This window comes from Peromyscus californicus, unplaced genomic scaffold, assembly GCF_007827085.1.
Source record: "Peromyscus californicus insignis strain IS unplaced genomic scaffold, ASM782708v3 Scaffold_14__1_contigs__length_90479793_seg_2, whole genome shotgun sequence".
Lineage (NCBI taxonomy): Eukaryota > Metazoa > Chordata > Mammalia > Rodentia > Cricetidae > Peromyscus > Peromyscus californicus.
This window is the reverse complement of record NW_026294436.1, coordinates 64,703,962-64,724,853: the sequence shown is the minus strand read 5'-3', so window position 1 is coordinate 64,724,853 and position 20,892 is coordinate 64,703,962. Positions and strand designations below refer to the sequence as shown.

Below are 20,892 nucleotides of genomic sequence, written 5' to 3'. Positions count from 1 at the left end.
AGAAGGACAGAAGGAACAGCAGCATCGTGCCTTGGAACCGTCGGAACATGAAGCAAAGACTCAGCTCCTTTTCACTGTGTACTAGGACTAATTCCTCTGCACTATTATAGAACTCAGCTCTACATCCAAGATGAGTTTATGCTGTGTACAGTGACTGAAGAATCAGAAGGAAAAAGAAGAAGGGGAAATGGCCATGACGTGGGTGCACTGTCATTACATACGGAGGGGCAATCTCAGAGTGCTCCTGAGAGCAGGAGCCTGGCAGAGGGGACTCTTCACAGATCTCCATGGAGAGGAGTTCATTCGTTTGCTGAAATACACACTGTCCTTAGGTTTACTATCCGAGTGCTTATGGGAAAGAAAAGGATGGAGGCAAGAGTTTGTAAAGGAAATGTGAAAACAGATTATTAGTAAAAAGAACTCCGAATTTACTCAAACGTTTTCTTCACTCTTTCTAATGTGAATAATAAAAATACTACCTTGTTTTAACATATCAAACAGCAGACTGCAACACGTAATGTCACATTTTTTAAGACAATTATCTTTCAATTATATTATAGAATCACCCAGCATAATTTATTGTTTTAGAAACAACAACAAAAATTTCCATTTAGGAAGGAAACAGGTTTTGGTATATTTCCAAACATACCAAAAAGTCTCTGTTGTTCAGTAATTTGAAAAAAATTATATCAAGAATTTTTTTCAGTAGAAAATTATGCTGAAATCATCTTCTGAATATAATATTGTACTTTAACAAAATATTAAGAATAAAACATTTAATGAATTTCCCCTCAATTAAAAATACTTATTATTTGCATTTAAACTCTTTCATATTTTAATTTCTGGAAAGTGCTCATGTTCAACAGGATACAAAATTCTATGTCAAGGATTACTGAGTCATCTAATGTGAAACAGAAAATGTATGTGACGGGCAGTGTAGGTAGAAAACGAACATATGACACATTTACTACAAAGTTCTAAATTATTAAATCTACAGAATTAATTCAGACAGAATATGCTAGTGCATCTAACTGATGGGCTATAGAGTGCACATGTTAATTTAAAATCACTTTCCACATTAGAAATCTGTCTGCATTAAAATTGATTATAGTCTTACTGTGTTATGACAAAACTACAAGAATTTCACTTTTTTTTTTTTTTTTTTTTTCTTTTTCGAGACAGGGTTTCTCTGTGTAGCTTTGCGCCTTTCCTGGAATTCGCTTTGGAGACCAGGCTGGCCTCGAACTCACAGAGATCCGCCTGGCTCTGCCTCCCGAGTGCTGGGATTAAAGGCGTGCGCCACCACCGCCCGGCAAGAATTTCACTTTTTAAATGTCACTTTTCTGATTTCTCCACCAGAGATTTATTTTAAACCAACACAGAAACAGCAAGATGCTAAAAAGAAAAGGAGAAAGTAAAACAGAAACCATGAAAACCAAAAATGAACAATTCCTTACAAATAGTGACAATATTTAAGTAAGCATTCTAGTCTTTCTTGCAAAGAATGGAAACAGAGATTCGCCAAAGGCCAAAGCAGTTTTAAAAGTGTTTCTTACTTTACTACATTTAATAATGATAAACTATTATATTTAAGATAAGAATGAAGCATTTAGCTCACATAAATTTCCAAGTGATATTTCTAAAACTGCATTACTAGGCAAATTCTTCAAATCAATTCACTGATCTTTTTTATTGAAGGATGCATTGGTTTGAAAATTAAAGACTTACGTCATCCAAAAAATCAATCAGTGAGGATGAGGAAGAAGAAAAGGAATCCTATTTAACGAATTCAGCAATAAAAAAATAGAAAATATGGATGAAGCAATTTAATACAAACAAATAATAAATCAAAATTTTGTAAAACAATTGAAAGGCAAATGACATTTGTTCAAATAAATCAATGAGAAAAGCAGTCACTGTTGTCAAGGAACCTAGGGTTACTTTCCAAAGGATGAGTCTTCCTTCCCCAAAGGGATGAAATTCAGCTACTGTACCCAAAGTAACAAAATGAAAGCTCTCAGGAAACCACTGATTATTAAATTAACAGTACACTTCTGAAAATAACAACTGAAACAGGTCATCAGAATCTCTGCCTCTATGTCTTCCTGCTGGAACACAGGCGATTTGAGAGGGAACCCTGTCCACTGTGTTACGGCCGTATTTCCAGCACTTAGCGTAGCACAGAGATTCTGGATTTCTAACTGCTAAACAAGGGGATAACCAATAAGTTACATTTTCTGGCATAAAACATACTTTGATACTATACTGACCTTTTTGCAGCAGAATGTTTAAATAATAAAGAATGACAAAGAGCTACATAACCCTACATAACCACTATTTCAGAGTACATCTAACAAGAGTGTAGGTTAGCACTTTTATCAAAAGGCAGTATCCTTAGCATACTTCTTAAAAAGGAACTGACCAGGAACGAGAGCCAGCAGTGAGCTACTGTGAGCACTCATGCTTTCTCCGGTTCTTAGGGGCTGAACCTGCTTTAGGTCTAATAACAACTATAGGTTTCAGACTGTCTGAGATGTTTTTATTATATACAAGTGTGGTCATACTTTCCATAAGAATGCAGACATATCCCTCCCTTACATGTTTCTATTCACTTATTTATATGAGTCTAGGTTCTCTTATGCAAGTCAATTTTAGATAGCAGAGTGAATTGTTTTAAGTAGACCAGAAGGAACTCAGAGCAGCCACTTACTTCAAATTGATCCAGAGCATCGGTAGGCGTATTCAAAAATGCCAAGAAAGAATGCTGTGAGTCTTGGTGCTCTATACCTGGAAGACAGCAGCGACTACTTTTAAAGTAGAGCAAGTCAAACTCATTTTCATGGGTAACCATTCCTGTCTCAATCTATTCAAGCATTTAAAAATAAAACTACGGTTTCCAGGCTTCTTGTATTAACTGCACACAGTTAAAAAAGAACAAGATACAGTAGTGTTTCCTAGACTCAACAGTTAAGTTAGACTAGTTCCCATGATAGTCCTCTGAGTCAATCGTTAACCAATTCTTTCTCCATCTAGTACAGTGGTTCTCAACCTGAGGGTCACAACCTATTCAGAAGTCTAATGGTCCTTTTTACAGGGGTTGCATATCAGATATCCAACACATCAGATATTTACATTATGATTCATAACAGTAGCAAAATTATAGTCATGAAGTAGCAATGAAATAATTTTATGGCTGGGAGTTACCACAACATGAGGAACCATATTAAAGGGTTGCAGCATTAGGAAGATTGAGAACCACTGATCTAATATATCATAATAAAATAAAATATAATTTTTTAGGTAATTTGAAAAAAAAACTAGAAGCCTGTCTTTCTAAACTCATTTACCACCCAAACAAGGTTCCTCTTTTGAAATACTTTTTAAAAAATAATCTTTTCAGAATTTACGAAATATATCTATTTTATAAATAACACAGTGATAAAATAAGTATACTTAATTTCCCATCTCAGGTATTAGCTTACGAAAGAATGAAGAATCCAACATTCAGTTTTTCTCAGGTGATTTAAAAAAAATGAATATATACCTTTTGGCTGTGATAGTAAGTTTGAATACATAATCTCAAAACAATTCTCAAAGATAAAAATGATGATCCACACTAGAGAAGATAAAGCAGAAATAGCCCCTCACACAATTTAGAAATGTTTGACATTTTGTGTCTGTGTTTTCCTTCATGTGTGTCTGTGCACCACATGCATGCAGTGCCCCCAGAGGCCAGAAGAGGGCGTGAGAACCCCGGAGCTGGAGTTACAGAATGTTGTGAGCCACCATGTGGGTGCTGGAGCAAACCTAGTCCTCTAGCAAAGCAGCCAGTGCTCTGAACCGCTGAGCCATCTTTCTAGCTCCTATTACACAACTTTGACTTTTCTACCCTGAAGAGTTATCAACTGGTTTGTGCTTCTCCCCGCAGTGCCCTTTAGCGCAGGCAGGTATTCTCTGATCTATAGCTGTGTGCACTTAGAGGTCCGAGGTCAGTTGTCTTGCTTTACTGGTCTCCACTTTGTTTTGAGAGTTCACATCTGGTCAGAAGGGCTGGTCAGTGAACCCCAGGGTTTCCCTTCGTCTCCAGTGCTGAGGTCACAGGGATACGCTGCCCCCGGATGATGGGAGTGTGGGGCTCAGAATCTGAACTCAGGTCCTCGTGCTTGCAGAGTGAGCATTTTACCCAGTGAGTCACCTCCCCATCACTGGTTTACCCAGCGAGTCACCTCCCCATCACTGGTTTACAATGTGCTTCTTAATATTATTTTAATATATCAAAGTTCTCAAATAGGCAGTTCAGGAATTTATTTAGTAAACAAATATTTATTATGAGTCTACTACGATTGCTGAACTGGTTCTGCAGCTAAGGCTCTTGCTGCCAAGCCCGAAGACCTGAGTTCAATCCCCAAGACCCACACAGTGAGAGGGAACTAACTCCTAAGAGCTGTTCTCTCACCTCTGTATGTGTGCCATGGCATGCACACCTGCCCCCTCCACACACACAAATAGATGCCTCTTTAAAAGAGCCTATTTTGTAGCAGATACTGTCCTAGATACTGGGGGTAAAATAGTAAAGAAATCTTTGCCCTTATTTTGTAAACGTATTTAGAAAGCACATTATATTAAGTTGCAACATAAAGAAATTTTATTTTGCAGTATTCTGAATAAAATAGCCTTTAAGATATTTTTGTAAAGCAATGTGCTATAAACTTAAAAAATCTTTTATTTTTAAGTTTAGATATAATCTAAAAATAACAAAGTCAATTTGATGTGTCAGGTTTTTTTTGTTGTTGTTTTGTTTTGTTTTTCGAGACAGGGTTTCTCTGTGTAGCTTTGCACCTTTCCTGGATCTCGCTCTGTAGACCAGGCTGGCCTCGAACTCACAAAGATCCGCCTGCCTCTGCCTCCCGAGTGCTGGGATTAAAGGCGTGCGCCACCACTGCCCGGCATGATGTGTCAGTTTTATTTGGCACAGGTCATTCTTGTTGATTTGCTTTTAGGACCACAAGGCCACACACGTGTTATATAATGTTTTTCTTCCTTAATATGCCTCTACTCCACTGTTCATGAATTAAAATCAAGCATTATCATTTTATCAGGATGGCTTATCCTTTTATTGTGAGTTCCAATTCACTTTTGTTCATCAAGAAAGTCAATCAACAACAAACAAAAATGTAACATCAAGTACTGTAGTGCCTTATGTGATTACTCTGTTCTTCAGAGTATAAGTGGGCATAGAGACTCAACCAGTTTTATCCCTCTCTGTGTTCTGGAGATAGGAAATGACAGAGTAACCCTTAGCCAAATATAGAGTCAATCAATTAATCCAGTAATTGATGATAGCCTTGGTCAGAAAAATGGATTTTGGATAATTCCATATAAAATGACCCTTTACTAAAATAAGTCACATTCTGAGTTTATTTTTTACTAAATCATCACCCTCTTAATGTTCACATTATGGAAAAACTGCATAAGAAGCTAATATCATAGGGTTATGACACACTCTGAGCTAATTCCATGTGGAAAGAAAAATGAAAGTTCTCAAGAAAATGCTAAGAAGATCTTGGAAATCACTGAGGACAAGGAATGTAATCATCAGACTGGAAAACACAACCAACACCCAACTCATTCTTCATTACTGAAACAATTAATAGTGATTTAGTTAGCTTTAGTTATTTTATATGGTTCCTGACCATCCATCCGGTACCCATACGATTTTGTAGATTGCAGGCTCACGAAAAGTTTTAATAAAGTAGTTCCAGCACTTAGGGAAGGAGCAAGAGGATTCTAAATTCAAGGACACCACGAACTACTCAGCAAGACTGTCTCCAAAACAAGCTCTTTTCAAGTTTCCTCACTAAGTTCTGATGCTAATGTATATCACCACTGCTAAAGTGACTACCTCACATGATGACATGGGAGAACATTATAAATACATCACAAAATGCTTTAATCCCAATCTCAAAAGTTACTCATGAAATACTTTGTAACCCTGATATAACAGTCAAATTTATGGCAAAGTGGTCACTTCCATAACTAAAAATTCTTAATCTAGTGTATATTAATTAATACATAGTAGCTCAGTAGTCTGCATGCGTGCGAGTGCATGTGTGCATATATGTGTACACATGAGTGTGTCTGTGCGTGTGTGTGTGTGCATGTGTGGTGTTTCCATGCATGTATGGTTGCTAATGTAAGGAATTCTCCATCTACACAGTAAGCTGGCTCTCACGAAATAAAGGACATTCAGAACAGCAAGTCCTGACACAAACACATTCTCATACCCTTTTCAGATCTAAGCTCTTCAGTGTCCTTTATCAGCTGCTCAATTTCGGACAGCAGTTCCAAGTTCTTCTTCTCTGAATCTTTCAGTTTACTTAAATAAGCGAGAAAAGGAAAACAGTCATTAATTCATTTTGTGTAGGTCAGTTTATTTGGTTGAAATGTCTGTGAGGCTAAAGTAGAAGACCGTAAACTACTGCATGCAAGACAAATGCAGCCTGCCACCTGCTATTATACAGACGCGTTCATTTCTGTGAAGAAGATGGCAGCCAGGGCTGAGATGCAGTCAGGAGAGAGGACTCGACTGGCATGTGCAGCGTGGGAAAACGTAAGGACAGGAGAGCTGCTGCTGTGCTGGGACCACAGAGCTGAGCAGAGGAGTCGTCTGCATGGGCCTTTATAGAAAGAGCTCGCTGACCCTGAGCTAAAGTATTCAATTGGACAACATTATGCTGTAAGACCTTGTTCACGTAGCACCATGTAACTAGAGCATACACATGAGTTTCTAGCTTTCACTCTGACTCAGCTCTCCACTATGAACAAATGTTAGAGTGTCCTGGGTAAAGGAAGAAAAAGATAACACTTATTCAAATTACACTACTGAAAATGACATCCAGTAGTTCTTTATACAAGGTTTACTTCATATTCTCCAGAAAAATTTCTCTTTCAATGCTTCATAAGCATATTTAAGTAAAACATATTTAATTTGTGCCTGCACATTTACAACAAAAAGGTCATAATTCAACAGGAGTCCTTGGATAAGAAAATAATAACTTCAGCTTAAGTCTCAAGGCATCATGCCACTTAAAACCAAATTTGTAGCCCTGTGTTTCTTCTCATGCTTTTGGAAGTTTTGATATTTTTGAGCCAGATGGATTTTTTAATTTACAGTTTCATTTTTAATGTGAACTTACTGTTACCCACTAACTGGTTTTTTCAAAGATTTATCTATCTTTATCCACAAGTATGCATCTGTGCCTGTATGAGTTTATGTATACCACATGCACACAAATTCCCTAAGAAGGCCAGAGTGTTTGCATCCTATGGAACTAGTCACAGGCAGTTGTGAGGTGCCTGATCTGGTTGCTGAAAAATCAAAACTTTGTGCCCTGCAAAACCATTAAGAATGCTCAATTACTGAGCCATCTCTCCAGTCCTGTGACTTATTTTTGAACCATCTTTATATCTAGTCCAATTACAATTTTTCACTTTATCATTTCTGTATCTGTAATAGAATTTGCTGCTGTTGTGACAAGAATTGACAGGTATGTTTACTAGCTAACTGCCCTGGATACTAGAAGTTTGCTTATTTTAAATAAATAAAGGAGCCTGGAAAATAATTATTTCATAATTATTTCATCATTACAAAACTTAACATCTCGAAAAAACCAAACCAAACAACCTCCCTAAAAACCAAACAACGCCCCCCCAAAAAACTTAACATCAATAAAATGACCATTTGTAAAAGCTCTATGGCGGAGGCTGCAATTTTCAGATGTTTGTATTCTGTTCTGACAGTGAAGTTGTACTCTATACAGAATGTGAGAGTATTTCAGATTTAATAGAATAAAATTTGAGCCAACTAAACTTTACAAATAAGGAGAAAAATAAAGAGTGAAATATTATTTAAAAATAATAAACCATCTATGGATAAGCCTAAAGAAAACAAGGCTGTGTGAGACTTTCACTAGAATTACATCTTTTCCTTTTCAAATTTGCACACCTTTTTCTGGCCACCACTTTGTGTGCATTTGTCTGGGGGGGTGTGCGCTTTGTGTGAATTTGTGTGTATGTGACTGGGTGTGTATGTGCACTTTGTGTGTTTTTGTGTGTATATGTCTGGGTGTGTGTGCACTTTGTGTGAATTTGTGTGTATGTGACTGGGTGTGTGTGTGTGTGCATTTGTGTGTATGTGTCTGTGTGTGTGTGTGCACTTTGTGTGCATTGTGTGTATGTGTCTGGGTGTGTGTGCATTTGTGTGCATGTGACTGGGTGTGTGTGTGTGTGCACTTTGTGTGTGCACTTTGTGTGCATGTGTGTATGTGTCTGGGTGTGTGTGTATGTGACTGGGTGTGTGTGCACTTGTGTGCATTTGTGTGTATGTGTCTGGGTGTATGTGTGCACTCTGTGTACATATGTGTGTATGTGTGCACTTTGTGTGTATGTGATTGGGTGCCTGCACGAATGTGAAGGGCAGAGGTCAGCACCAAGTGTCTTCCTCAACAGCTTTTCACCCTAGTCTCAGAGACAAAGTTTCTCACTGATTTTGGAGTGCAGTGATCTGGCCAGGTGTCTAGTGAGCCATGGGAGCCCTCCTGTCCCTGCCTTTCCAGCCTTGGGATTCTGGGATTACAGGCAGATGCCATGGCTCCAGCTTTTTTTTTTTTTTTAAACATTTTTTAAAGATTTATTTATTTACTATATATACAGTATTCTGTCTGCATGTATGCTGCAGGCCAGAAGAGGGCACCAGATCTCATTACAGATGGTTGTGAGCCACCATGTGGTTGCTGGGAATTGAACTCAGGACCTCTGGAAGAAGAGTCAGTGCTCTTAACCTCTGAGCCATCCCTCCAGGCAGCTTTTTTTTTTTTTTTTTTTTTTTTTTTTTTTTTTTTTTTTTAAAATGTGGGGATCAGAGATCAAACGTCAGGTCTTCACGCTCACAAGGTATGAACTTTACTAACTGAGCATCTCTCCAAACCTGCTCATCACTTTTGTTGGTTGGGGGCAGAGCTGGGGTCAGACGCAGGTCTGGGCATGCAGGAAGAACTGTACTACTTACTAGTATTCCCAACCATGTGGTCATCACTTTTTGTTTAAAAAATAAATACAAAACAGAAGGTAGGCAGCTAAACATGCAACTTTGTTCCAAATACTTTCAACAAACTTATAAACTATTGTAATAGGACTAAATTATTGGTCCTTACCATTCTGTTATGATGTTAGATGCTTTAACTTTATTTAGCTCTTCCTGGATGGCCTGCTTAGCTCTTATTTCTGCATCCAGAGCTGACTGTAACTCCAGTCTAGCTGACATGTCCAGTTTTGCAAAACGACGCATTTTCCAGGGCATATCCTATAGAATAATATGATTATGCTTTAGTTCTTCCTACTTTATTCTGAACATTTAAATTTCATAATACAAGTGAATCTAGAAGCTACTTTATATCACTGAAACTGAGTGGAACTGGCAAGCAATTTGTGAAAATGCAATTTTCATCAAATCCAGAAATAACAGTAAATATGTATAAATGAAAATAAGTAACTGGTTTTTCTTCTCAGCTCCTTCAATAATGGCTAGCTATAAAATAACAGCTAACAGTGACGTTTTATATTTTCTAAAACTGGAAAAGACCTAAACTAACTTATTTCTCATGACAACTCCTGCAGCAAGTGAAAGCCTGGGTCGTTAGATCTATTGTGTGCTTCCTGCTCTCTGAAGAGGTGAGCGTCCAGGTAAGGCGGCAGAGCTTACTGTTGCTCGTGTCCCCAAGCTGGAATTTCTCAATGCTTCTAATTCTTCTGTCATTTTAGAAGCTAAGGCCTGAAGATAGCCTCGCGCATCCTTTTCGTCACTCACCCTGGAACACACACAGATGGACATGAAGTACAAAGTCAAAGACAGAAAACTTGAGTGTTGTATGTAAGCTAAAGTTTCACTGAGAACTAAGTCCCAAACCCTAGATACTTAAAGAACCCTTTCAATCACCCTGGACCACAAATGATAACTCTTTAGATCTCACATTGAACAAGTGTGAGGCTTTCTGAAGACTACTAAGATTTCTCCTTATGTGGATTCTGACATTTTATCTCACAAAAAACATGCATACTTTCTTTAAAGCTGATGTAAATTGGATTTAGGAAATTTAAAGTACAATATTCTGCAGAAATGAGGGTTATGCTATAACAAAACACTCCTGTTTTCTAAAAGTATTAATATTAACAATAATGATTAATATTAATAATAATGAAAGAATAAAGGATAAATCTTAAGTTCAAGTCCAGTTTCTAGTTACCATCTTATGGTTATGCAGCTGATAAAAACCATTGATTTTAGATAGAAAATTTGTTAAATTGCAAATTTAAAAAGAAGGTACAGTGACTGAGGAAGAAGTCAACCCAAAGTTGACCTCTAGCTTACACATGTGTGCACATGCACACACATTTTTTTAAAAAACCAATTTCCTACTGTTGAAATTTCTAGTTATTTCAAACTGAATCATGGGCCAATAAACAAATGTACCATAATGCTTCATTGTGACATTTAAGTCTATTTCATTTATGTTTCTTCACAGTACTTTGTATTGAGCATCCTAAGTTGGCAGTTATTTTTCTGCAGTGTTTAGATGATGCTACTCTTTTCTTCTGGAAGACCAAGAATTTGAGGTCAGCCTTGAGTATATGATGAGAACTGTCTTTTGAATGAATGAGTTACTGAATGAATGAATGAATGAATGAATGAATACAGATTGCTTTCTTCATCAGGATCACTTCCCATTCTCCTATTCACTGGAAAACAGAGAGGTGGTCTAGAATAACAGGTTTTAGAAAAATCAGTTAATAAAGCAATTTTTCAGCTCTATCTTTTGTTATTTACAGATCCATGATCAATTTGGCTAAATGTTAAAATGGTTCTCTTTAGAAATGTAAACCCAATGATGTGGATATAAATTAAGCATTAATGAACTAACAGTTGTATTTTTTGGTAACAGAGTAAATTTCTACAATCTGAGCACATCTGCAAGCATTAGTTACCAGAAGAGCTCTACAGTTAGGTCATTATAGACATATTTGGGTTATCAGAGTAAAGTTACTTAATACATTTTATTCACGTTTGATTTAAAAAGGATGTTAGGAATTTGAAAAGGGAAATTGAAAACTGATTAAACTAAAAATTAATAACAGGAAATTAAAATCTTCAATAAATAATTAACTGGTCTGTAGATACATAAAGGAACTATTTATTCTGACATAAAGTTAAAAGGGTAAAGATTTAAATAAATACAAAAGTTATTAGGAAATAAAAGTCTTCACTGGATCCCGCTTTCTCCACACAGTATAAAATATGCAGATTTTTATAAGCATGTAGTGAATCAAGACGACAAAATTCACAGGCCAAATAATCAAAATTAGTCCCGAGAGCAGAGGAAATTGTGTGTGAGGCTAAGCCGCAGTCTCTTAAGGTTTTAAAAATGCCATGCCTGAACTGATATACTTGCAAACACAGTATTGTTCACCTTCTACATTTTCTCAGGCTATGAGTTGCTTAAAGTAGTCATAAATATGCAGTTTTGACCTTAGAAAAGAATATCAAAAGCAAGTGGATGTGTTTCTTGACTTCTTTAAAGGCTTACCTTTCCCATTCTTGTAAAGTGTAAAGTAACTTACTTTCCACACACACAAAGAAGAGGAAGGGTGTTAGGACTTCTCACAGCCCACGTTCCCCCAGCAGCACAGCCCCCCCCAGCAGCATGTCTGGAAGAGCACTCACCACTGGATTATCTCTGTGATTTGGGCTTCCCAGTGAGCAACTGATTCTTTCTTGTCTGCTAGATCCTTGACCTCTTCTTCTAAGTGCTGGTTGCGTACACTTAAGTTCTCATACAGTGTGGTCAGCTGGAAGGCAGTGTGAAGGCATGAGTGGTTTTTAGCAACAGGACTTCCCAGGATTTACACACCTGTTGTTCCATCTAATAACGCATAATCTTCCACTAAAAGTGTATGTCTTTTTATTATTCCACCCTACACTGAAGACAGAATTTGGGAATAATGAGCACTTTGAATTTTCCTGCTTTTTTTGGTTTTCTTCACACTTTACATGAAACTGGTTGTAATTATGAATATTCTTCATCTACTTGAAAAAACATCACCCAATCCCCAGATAACAACCTCTCTTCCTTCTCCGCGCCCCCAACCTCCTTTTTCTGCAATCGCCATGTTAACTTTAAAAAATTTTATAAAGAATCACAACCACATACAAAAATGATTTTTTTGAGTCACCATGTGGGTGCTAGGATTCAAACCCAGATCCTCCAGAAGAGCAGCCGGGGATATGTGACCTGTGACCCAGGGGATATGACCCCCTTTTCTGACCTCCATCAGCACTGTGTGCATATGATACACAGACATGCAGGCAGGCAAAACATCCATGCACATAAAATAAAAATAAAGGTTATAACAAAATAAAAGGAAATTGTGCACAAATGAATAGCAGTCCAAAAGAACAGAGAAAATGAAATAAAATAGATAACGTACTTAACAGTAAAAAAATGGATGCTGTAAGTGAATTCTCATGAGCCCAACACCCAAGTTCATGACTACTGCACCTCAACAGCAATCTCTTGTCATTTGTTCTCCAGGAAAAAAAATGTATTTTAATCATATAAACTTCTCTGTAAAATATATTACTTTATAATGATGCTCTTTCATTTTAAATATAAACACTTTGTACCTAAATTTAATAAACTTGGGTCTGGGGAGATGGCTCGTCAATAAATCTTTGTTGTGCCAGCATGAGGACCTGAGTTCTGGGCCTCAGCACACATGTGAAAAGGCCAGGTGTGGCCGGGTGCACCTGGTGTCTGTAACCCCAGCACAGGGGTGGAGTAAGAGGACCACTGCTGCTCACTGGCCATCTAGCCAAAGCAGTGACTCCCTCCAGGTTCAGTGAGAGACTTCTAGGCCCTGGGTGGATCTCTGGGAGTCCAATTAGCGAGAATGAGGAGGGTTTATATGAACGAGAATTGTTGAGACCAAGGTTGGATAAAGCACAGGGACAAATAGCCAAATGAATGGAAACACATGAACTATGAACCAATGGCTGAGGGGTCCCCACTGGATCAGGCCCTCTGAATGGGTGAGACAGTTGATTGGCTTGATCTGTTTGGGAGGCATCCAGGCAGTGGGACCGGGTCCTGTGCTCATTGCATGAGTTGGCTGTTTGAAACCTGGGGCCTATGCAGGATTGCTTGGCTCGGCCTGGGAGGAGGGGACTGGACCTACCTGGACTGAGTCTACCAGGTTGATCTCAGTCTGTGGGGAAGGCTTTGCCCTGGAGGAGATGGGAATGGGGGGTGGGGGTGGGGGGAAGGTGAGGGGAACGGGAGGGGGGAGAACAAGGGAATCCGTGGCTGATATGTAGAACTGAATTGTATTGCAAAATAAAAAAAAAAAAGTTTAAAAAAAAAAAAAGGGGACATTTACTGAGGAACACCTAGCTTCTACTACACCTACCTGTGCGTGCACAAACATACACATATATATCACACACACAAATGTACACACATAGACAACACAAATGTATACATATACACCACACAAACACTTTAAAACAAACTTCCCATTGTTGAAATTTCTGTATTTCAACATGCTAAAAAAACAAAACAAAAAACCCAAACCACCCAGGTTGGTTGAGTTAAATCATAATCCACTGAGAATGTGTGATATGCCTGAAGTATTTTATTTCCAGGTTTCTTTCTGAAACCTAACATGTAACATTTGACTCTGGCAGTTACTTTTTGCGGTGTTTGGAAGGTGCCCTTCTTTTCCTCCTGGATTGCTTTTCCTTTCCCTCTCAGAGCTCAGCTTCCAGTCTTTCACCCCGAGCACCATAGGCCTTCTCTGGCTGCTTTTAGTATCCTAAGTCGGCTCCTGCTTTGGGCAGGTCCATCACACACACACACACACACACACACACACACACACACACACACACACACACACACACACACACACACACACATTTTGAATAATTTAGGCCATTAACTCTTCAAACATTGTTTCAATAACAGTCTCACTCACCCTCCTTTTGGGAAACCAATTATCTGCATGTTAATTCTTTTTATCATTTCATCATCTTCCATACCTTTATGCTCCCTTTTTGGTTTGGTTTGTTTTTGGGGCCCTGTCCAAATCTAATCGCTTTTATTTAGTTAGCTGTTATTTACTGGTCTGTTTCTAATATGCTGCTAAAGCTTTCTACAGCGTACTTTGGTAATTTAATTTTTCAAAATTCTGTTTGAAGATTCTGCACAAACTCCAGTTATTTGTTGAAATTCTTCCCTGTCTCCTTGCCTGAACATACAATACAGTTACTGGAAGGTCAGCTTATGGACACTGCAGGCTGAGAGCTCTCACCCTCCTGCTGTGTGACTGTCTCGGTTCCCTCCCCTCGGTCAGCTGGTTCTGCTGTTTCTCCTCCTCCTCCTGCTGCTGCTGCTGCTGCTCTGTCGGTATCTGTCGGGGCTTGCTGCCATGCACGGCAGTTTTTCCACGCATGTCATACATTACATGTGGAAATGTTCTTGAGTTAAAAACTCAGGCTACTGCATCCTTCCGCTTCCTGACAGTGGCTCCCAGCTGCCATTAGCTGTTGTGTTTCTTTCTTCCTTGTGTTTCAGAGATCCTAGGTCAGCCTTTTTAACATGTAATGCTGATGGGGGACAATTTTTCCGAGAAAAGCTATTCACAGAACTGTTTCTGTGATGAGAAATCACACTGTCCTTAATTTTATAGGTCATCTTGACTGGGACAGAGGAACCCAGATATTTGTTGAAATGTTATTATGAATATGTCTGTGTGGATATTCATGGATAAAACTGTTATTTATGTTAGCAGTGAGTACTGAAGACTGTCCTGTTGAACTGGGGCGGGCACACTCCAGGTAGAAGGGAACTCTGACAAGTCTGAAAACTCTGCTTTCAAGGAGAAACTGCAGCAATTCTTTGGTCTTGAGATTGCCGACAACTGGACTAGACCAGCTCCAGAGGCTCCCTTAGACCGCCAGTGAATGAATGGACTAGACCAGCTCCAGAGGCTCCCTTAGACTGCCAGTGAATGAATGGACTAGACCAGCTCCAGAGGCTCCCTTAGACCGCCAATGAATGAATGGACTAGACCAGCTCCAGAGGCTCTCTCATTCTCGACAGTGCCAACTGCAGCTGTTAGGACTTGTTGGAGTCTGTAACTTTAGCTAATTCATTATGATTAATAAGTCTCTATCTATACAGCCACATGTCATATATACACACACAAATGATCTGGGTATGGTGGTGCATGAATGTAATCCCAGCACTTGTGTGTGTGTGTGTGTGGGGGGTAAAGGCAGGAGGATCAATAAATTCAAGGCTAAATTCATCTATAAAATAAGTTCACGGTTAGTCTGGGCTACATGAGACACCATGTCAAAAAAGGTGGTGATGGGGAGGGGCACAGGAGAGCAAAAAGATGAGAGAAGATAAACGGAGAGTCTGACAGCAATGGTGTAACAAGACCTTGTCACACAGACGCTGACACCTTGTGAGGAGGACCATTAAATGACACACAACACAAAGTGACAATAATCATGACTAAACCACAGTTCATGACACCCAGCATGTACTCGACCAAGGGAGATTGAATCACTCACCTTATCAAGTTCACTTGTTAACTTTTTATTTTCTTCCATCAATAAGACTTTTTCCCGTTCATATTGTTGTTTGAACTCATTTTCAAATTCTTCCCTTTCACTTTGACTGGCACAATTCAAAACAGAAAAGCAGAAAAAGGAAGTGGATCAAAAGTTTAACAAAAAAATTATTTTTGTAACATTTATACAGCAACTACATAAGAATCAGACTGAAATATAGAACAGCCACAAAGAACGGAGTATGGTGGTATGTAAGGACAGGCCTCATGAACAACCTGGCCAAGAATCTACAATGTGTTGGGCATGATAATGCATGCCTTTAGTCCCGGCACTCAGGAGGCAGAGGGATCATGGAGTTTGAGACCAGCCAGGTCTGCATAGTGGATTCCAGGCCAGCCAGGGCTACACAGTGAGTCTCTGTCTTGATTTTTTATGATGTAAGAGGGATGGGCTGGCTTATTTAGTCATTTAACACATATTTTTAGATTATTTGTTATTTGCCAACAAATGAATTCCTGTGAGTTTTATAAACAGGCCCTGCTTAGAGAGTGTACATTCAAGCGCAAGAGAAGAAAAATTAGTAAGTGAATTGATCTCAGATAGGTCATCCTACACTGAGCCTGCAGCATGCCACCGGCCTCTTCCCAGCTGCCTTCCTGTCAATGCCAGTGACCCTCAGAATGCCCTCTCAGATGCTCACATCCTCTCCCAACATTCTCCCTGAGTACTTAACCATGTCACCTGGTTTCAATTAGTACCTACTACATCAGTGGTTCTTGGAATCCACACTGGAAACTTGTCAGGGCTTTAAACTGCTCTCTTAACATATCCTACACCAGTGTCTCCCAAGCATTTCACACCCAACACTCCCAACTCAACACAAAAACCAGACTCACCTCCCTAGCTGACTTCACCTGTGCCCACTTAGAATCTCTTCTTTTCTACAGGTAAAACTACACATGCCTGAGTAAGGCTGGTCTCTTCACTGCTCTACTACCTTCCTTCCAACTCTACTGAATCGTCTATTGGGCCAACTTCTGTCAGATTACAACTGTGTTATCAATTCTACTTAGTAAACACCCACCCCCACCCCCACCTACACCACCACCACCACCAACAACAACAACGAAGAGCACAGTAACTGGAGATAAACTTCTCCAGCTCCCATTTCACTGCTTGTCTGTGCCCGAACAAGTTCAAGCACTAGTGCTACTTGCACACTGTTCCACCGGCTCTCCTTCAGGGCTCCCATGACCACTTTTCCACTGAGACTGCTGTTATCAAAGTCACATGACGCTAAGCGCAAGTGCCATTGTGTAGATCTTTTCACAATATGAGGTTATCTATACACCGACAGAGTTGACACCCTTTCTTGATCGGGGTCTCAAAACCACACTTGCCTGGTTTTCTTCTTATCGTTCTCTCTCTATTCACTTTGCTAGTTCTTCCTCATCTCCTAGGCTCTAAAGACTGCAATGCCCCAGAGTTCAGTTCTAGGACCTTCTATGCTCATTCACTAAATGATCGAATTCAGACTCATAGCATTAAACAGCACAGGAGAATGACACTCAAGATTATATTTCCACCCCTGTAACCAGCCTACTCCACACATCTACCAAGCAGCTGAAGTTCATTTACAGTGAGCTCTTAACATTCTTTGGCCTGAGGTCTGCTCAGCACACTGAACAGGTGGGCTCTCCTTTGTACACAATGTTCTCACACAGTCGCATACAGTTCACACTCTATTTACTCTTCACTGGCACGTCACCTCAGCACAATCTCCTCCAACCATCTCCTCTTCCCTTTTGTGCACAGAATTTAATCTTCTCATCAATGGCCATTTCCTTCTTCCTGTCTGTTCTTAGCACAGATCATTGCGTACTGTGCTCTACACTTCCTTACTGTCTTTATTGTCTCACCAACTGAGAGCAGGTTCCAGGAGGACAGACTTTTGAGGTCAGTCTGTTCACTGCCATACCACAGTGTATACAATAGTTGTCAAGAATGCACCAGACTGCAAAAATGTGGGCTTCCCATATAAATAATACAGGATGCATGCCAATAAAATCTATTCAGTTGCCTGACACCTAGAGCCTGAGTATGACTGATATTCCTCCTGCTCTCTCTTCTCATAGATGCTCGCTTCTGTCCCGCAGATTCTCTTTTCAGCAGAATTTCTGAATCTATCACACTTTCTTCCAACTTCAGTATCACCTATGGACTACTACCTCATTTTACAGCTGGATTCCTCTGGATCCTTCCAATCATTCTCTACAAGGTAGCACGTGACCATTCCAAAATGTAAGTACTATCACGTAACTTTCCTTACATTCATTCACAAATTTGCTTGTGTTTTGCTTTGTTTCCTATCTCATGTCTCACCACTCTGTTTTTCTATGTGTGTATCTGCCACAGTAAGTAGCACTTGTTTTCTGAATGTGTGACATTTCCTTTCCTGTGGGTCTCAGCCATTCGGCCACCTCTGCCTGGACACCCCCCACTTCCTTCTTCCTAACTCTTGAGGTCCAGCTCAGATGCACTTCTTCCTGGAAAGCCTGGAAGGCCCTTCCTGCACCTCTCGCATCTGCTTCCATCCTTACCCCTCCTCTGCTCTCTTTCCTGCCGCACGATGCTGTCTCTGCTGGAGCTTGCCTATACCTATTGCCTGCGTTTCCTAGGACATGGCACACAATATATACTTAGCAGGTATTTGCTGGATGACAAAATAATTTGATTCTTACCTTTCTCTTCTGGTTTTCTCCAATTTGTCTTTTAAAACCATAATTTCTTTGTTGAGAGCAAGTTGCTGGCCTTCGGAGTCATGCAGCTCCTTCTTCAGGTTTTTAATCTCACTTGCATGTATTCCTTCTCTTTTAGATATTTCTTCTTCATAAAAGATACTTTTCTTTTCCAAGTCAGTCTTCAGTTTAGTTATCTCTTGCTGATGTTCTATGCTGCATATTCCTGGTGAGTAACTAATTTGTTTTTGCTATATTCATAACAAAAGATTAAAGAAACAAAATAAGTAACTCTTTTCTAATAGGGACTATATATGCATATCATATCTTTGTGTGTGAGACACACACACACACACACACACACACACACACACACACACACACACAAAGATGGATATGTAAGGCTATTATTTCCCTGTCACATATTACGGATACTTTCCTCAGTTTATATCATTTTATGGTCTGTGTCTCTGGTAATTTTGAAAGTCTGCACACTAAGGTCAGAGATTAATCTGAACTTTTTATTGGCATTTATATGATTTTCTTGTTTTAAATTTGTTCTGGTTTGCTCCCTAGTGCTATGATAAAGACTATGACCAAAAACAACTTGGGTTTATTACATCCTACAGGCTAAAGCCCATCATGGAGGTAAGTTAGGGCAGGAGCTAAATCAGAACACAAGGCAGTGCTGCTCACTGGCTTGTGCTCCATGGCTTGCTCAGCCTGCTTTCTCATACCACCCAGGACCGCCTGCCTAGATACCACCTCAAGTGATCTGGACCCTCGCACATAAATCATGAACCAAGAAAACGCCCTCTAGACTTGCCTCTAGGCAATCTGACAGAGGCATTCTCTCAATCGAGGTTCCTTCTTCCCAGACGACCCGACCTGTGTCAAGTCGATGAAAACGAACCAGCAAGACATTTAAATATCTGTCGAGGATTATTGTTGATACATATATATATATATATATATATATATATATATATATATATATATATATATATATAGTTGATATATATATATATATAGTTGATATATATATATATATATATATATGGAAAAAATCTAACCATTTTATATCTAATAAGCAAGAGTCACAAAGTTTGCATTACATTCATGTCTTTCAAAGATCAAAATGGGGGCAGGCATGACTGAATCAGAACATACAAGAAAAGAAAGAGGGCTTTTTGTAACTGTCTAGATAGAAATTACAAAAGGTCTAAACATCTTCATATCTAATTAGGTAGAAAAAACCAAAAACAGGTCTCTTAACTTCTAGGGAAAGACATTAAAGAGGAGGAGAAAAGTGTTTTTCTGAGATAGAGTCTCACACTTAGGCCATGATGGAACTCACTAAGTAGTCTAGGCTAGCCTCACATTCACCCTGCTTCTGAAGCCTAATACCTGAGTTACAGGCAAGAGCTACTGTCTTAGTTAGGGTTTCTGATACTGTGATAAAACACCATTACTAAAAGCAACTTGGGCCAGGCAGTGGTGGCGCACGCCTTTAATCACAGCACTCAGGAGGCAGAGCCAGGCGGGTCTCTATGAATTTGAGGCCAGCCTGGGCTACAGAGTGAGTTCCAGGAAAGGCGCAAAGCCACACAGAGAAACCCTGTCTCAAAAAAAAAAAAAAAAAAAAAAAAAAAAGCAACTTGGGGATAATGGGTTTATTTCAGCTTAGAACTCTCAGGTCACAGTCCATCACTGGGGGAAGTCGGGAAGTCGAGGCAGGACCTGAAGGCAGGAACTGAAGCAGAGCCGTGGAAGAACACCACTTACAGGCTTGCTCCTCATGGCTTACTCAGCCTGCTTTCTTGTACAACCAAGGACCACCTGCTGAGGAGTGGTATTGCCCACAATGAGCTGGGCCCTCAGACAGTTATCATTAATTGAGAAAATGCCTCACAGAGTTGCCTAGAGTATAATCTTATGGAGGCATTTTCTCAATTAAGATTCCTGCTTCCCAGGTATGTCTAAATTTGTGTCAAATTAACAAAAACCAACCAAGACAGCCATCATGCCCAGCTGGAAGAGGAAAAACTTGGTTAAAATACATTGGTTTAGAACTCAGAATGAGATCTGTGTGAATACTGCAGGAGTAACCAACTACTTTCTGACTGAATTTAAGGCCTGATTCATGGAGTGGAACTCACGCCTAGTACTGTAAACATGGCCAAAACCAGGTCTCTAGTGACAGCCTACTAGTTTTGCGAAATAGTTTTGCTACATGGATATCAAACTGCCTTCTAAATACTTAATTTTATAGCTGAGCTATCAGCCCCCATTGCATCAGTTTCTTTATTCGGTGGGTGGTGGTTAATACAGAGACAGACTCACCACTGGTCAGTACAGAGAGTAACAGACAGTGGAGTGCTCAGCTCTAAATGTGACATCTCTAACATACCCTCCCCATAAGGCTTGGAGAATACCAAGAAAGAGAGGGAGGAAAGTCTGTAA

The 20,892-nt window shown here is 39.5% G+C and overlaps 1 protein-coding gene across 1 annotated transcript in view; it reads right to left on the bottom strand.

Annotated features, from left to right (window-relative positions):
* Window positions 1-20,892, bottom strand: part of Cdc42bpa (CDC42 binding protein kinase alpha) — a 218,551-nt gene that overhangs the window by 47,812 nt on the left and 149,847 nt on the right. Inside the window, 8 exon segments of the mRNA XM_052737792.1 lie at window positions 1,729-1,776; window positions 2,711-2,787; window positions 6,285-6,376; window positions 9,213-9,361; window positions 9,761-9,866; window positions 11,777-11,901; window positions 15,692-15,797; window positions 18,433-18,680. Of these exon segments, the coding sequence (XP_052593752.1) occupies window positions 1,729-1,776; window positions 2,711-2,787; window positions 6,285-6,376; window positions 9,213-9,361; window positions 9,761-9,866; window positions 11,777-11,901; window positions 15,692-15,797; window positions 18,433-18,680 (951 nt within the window).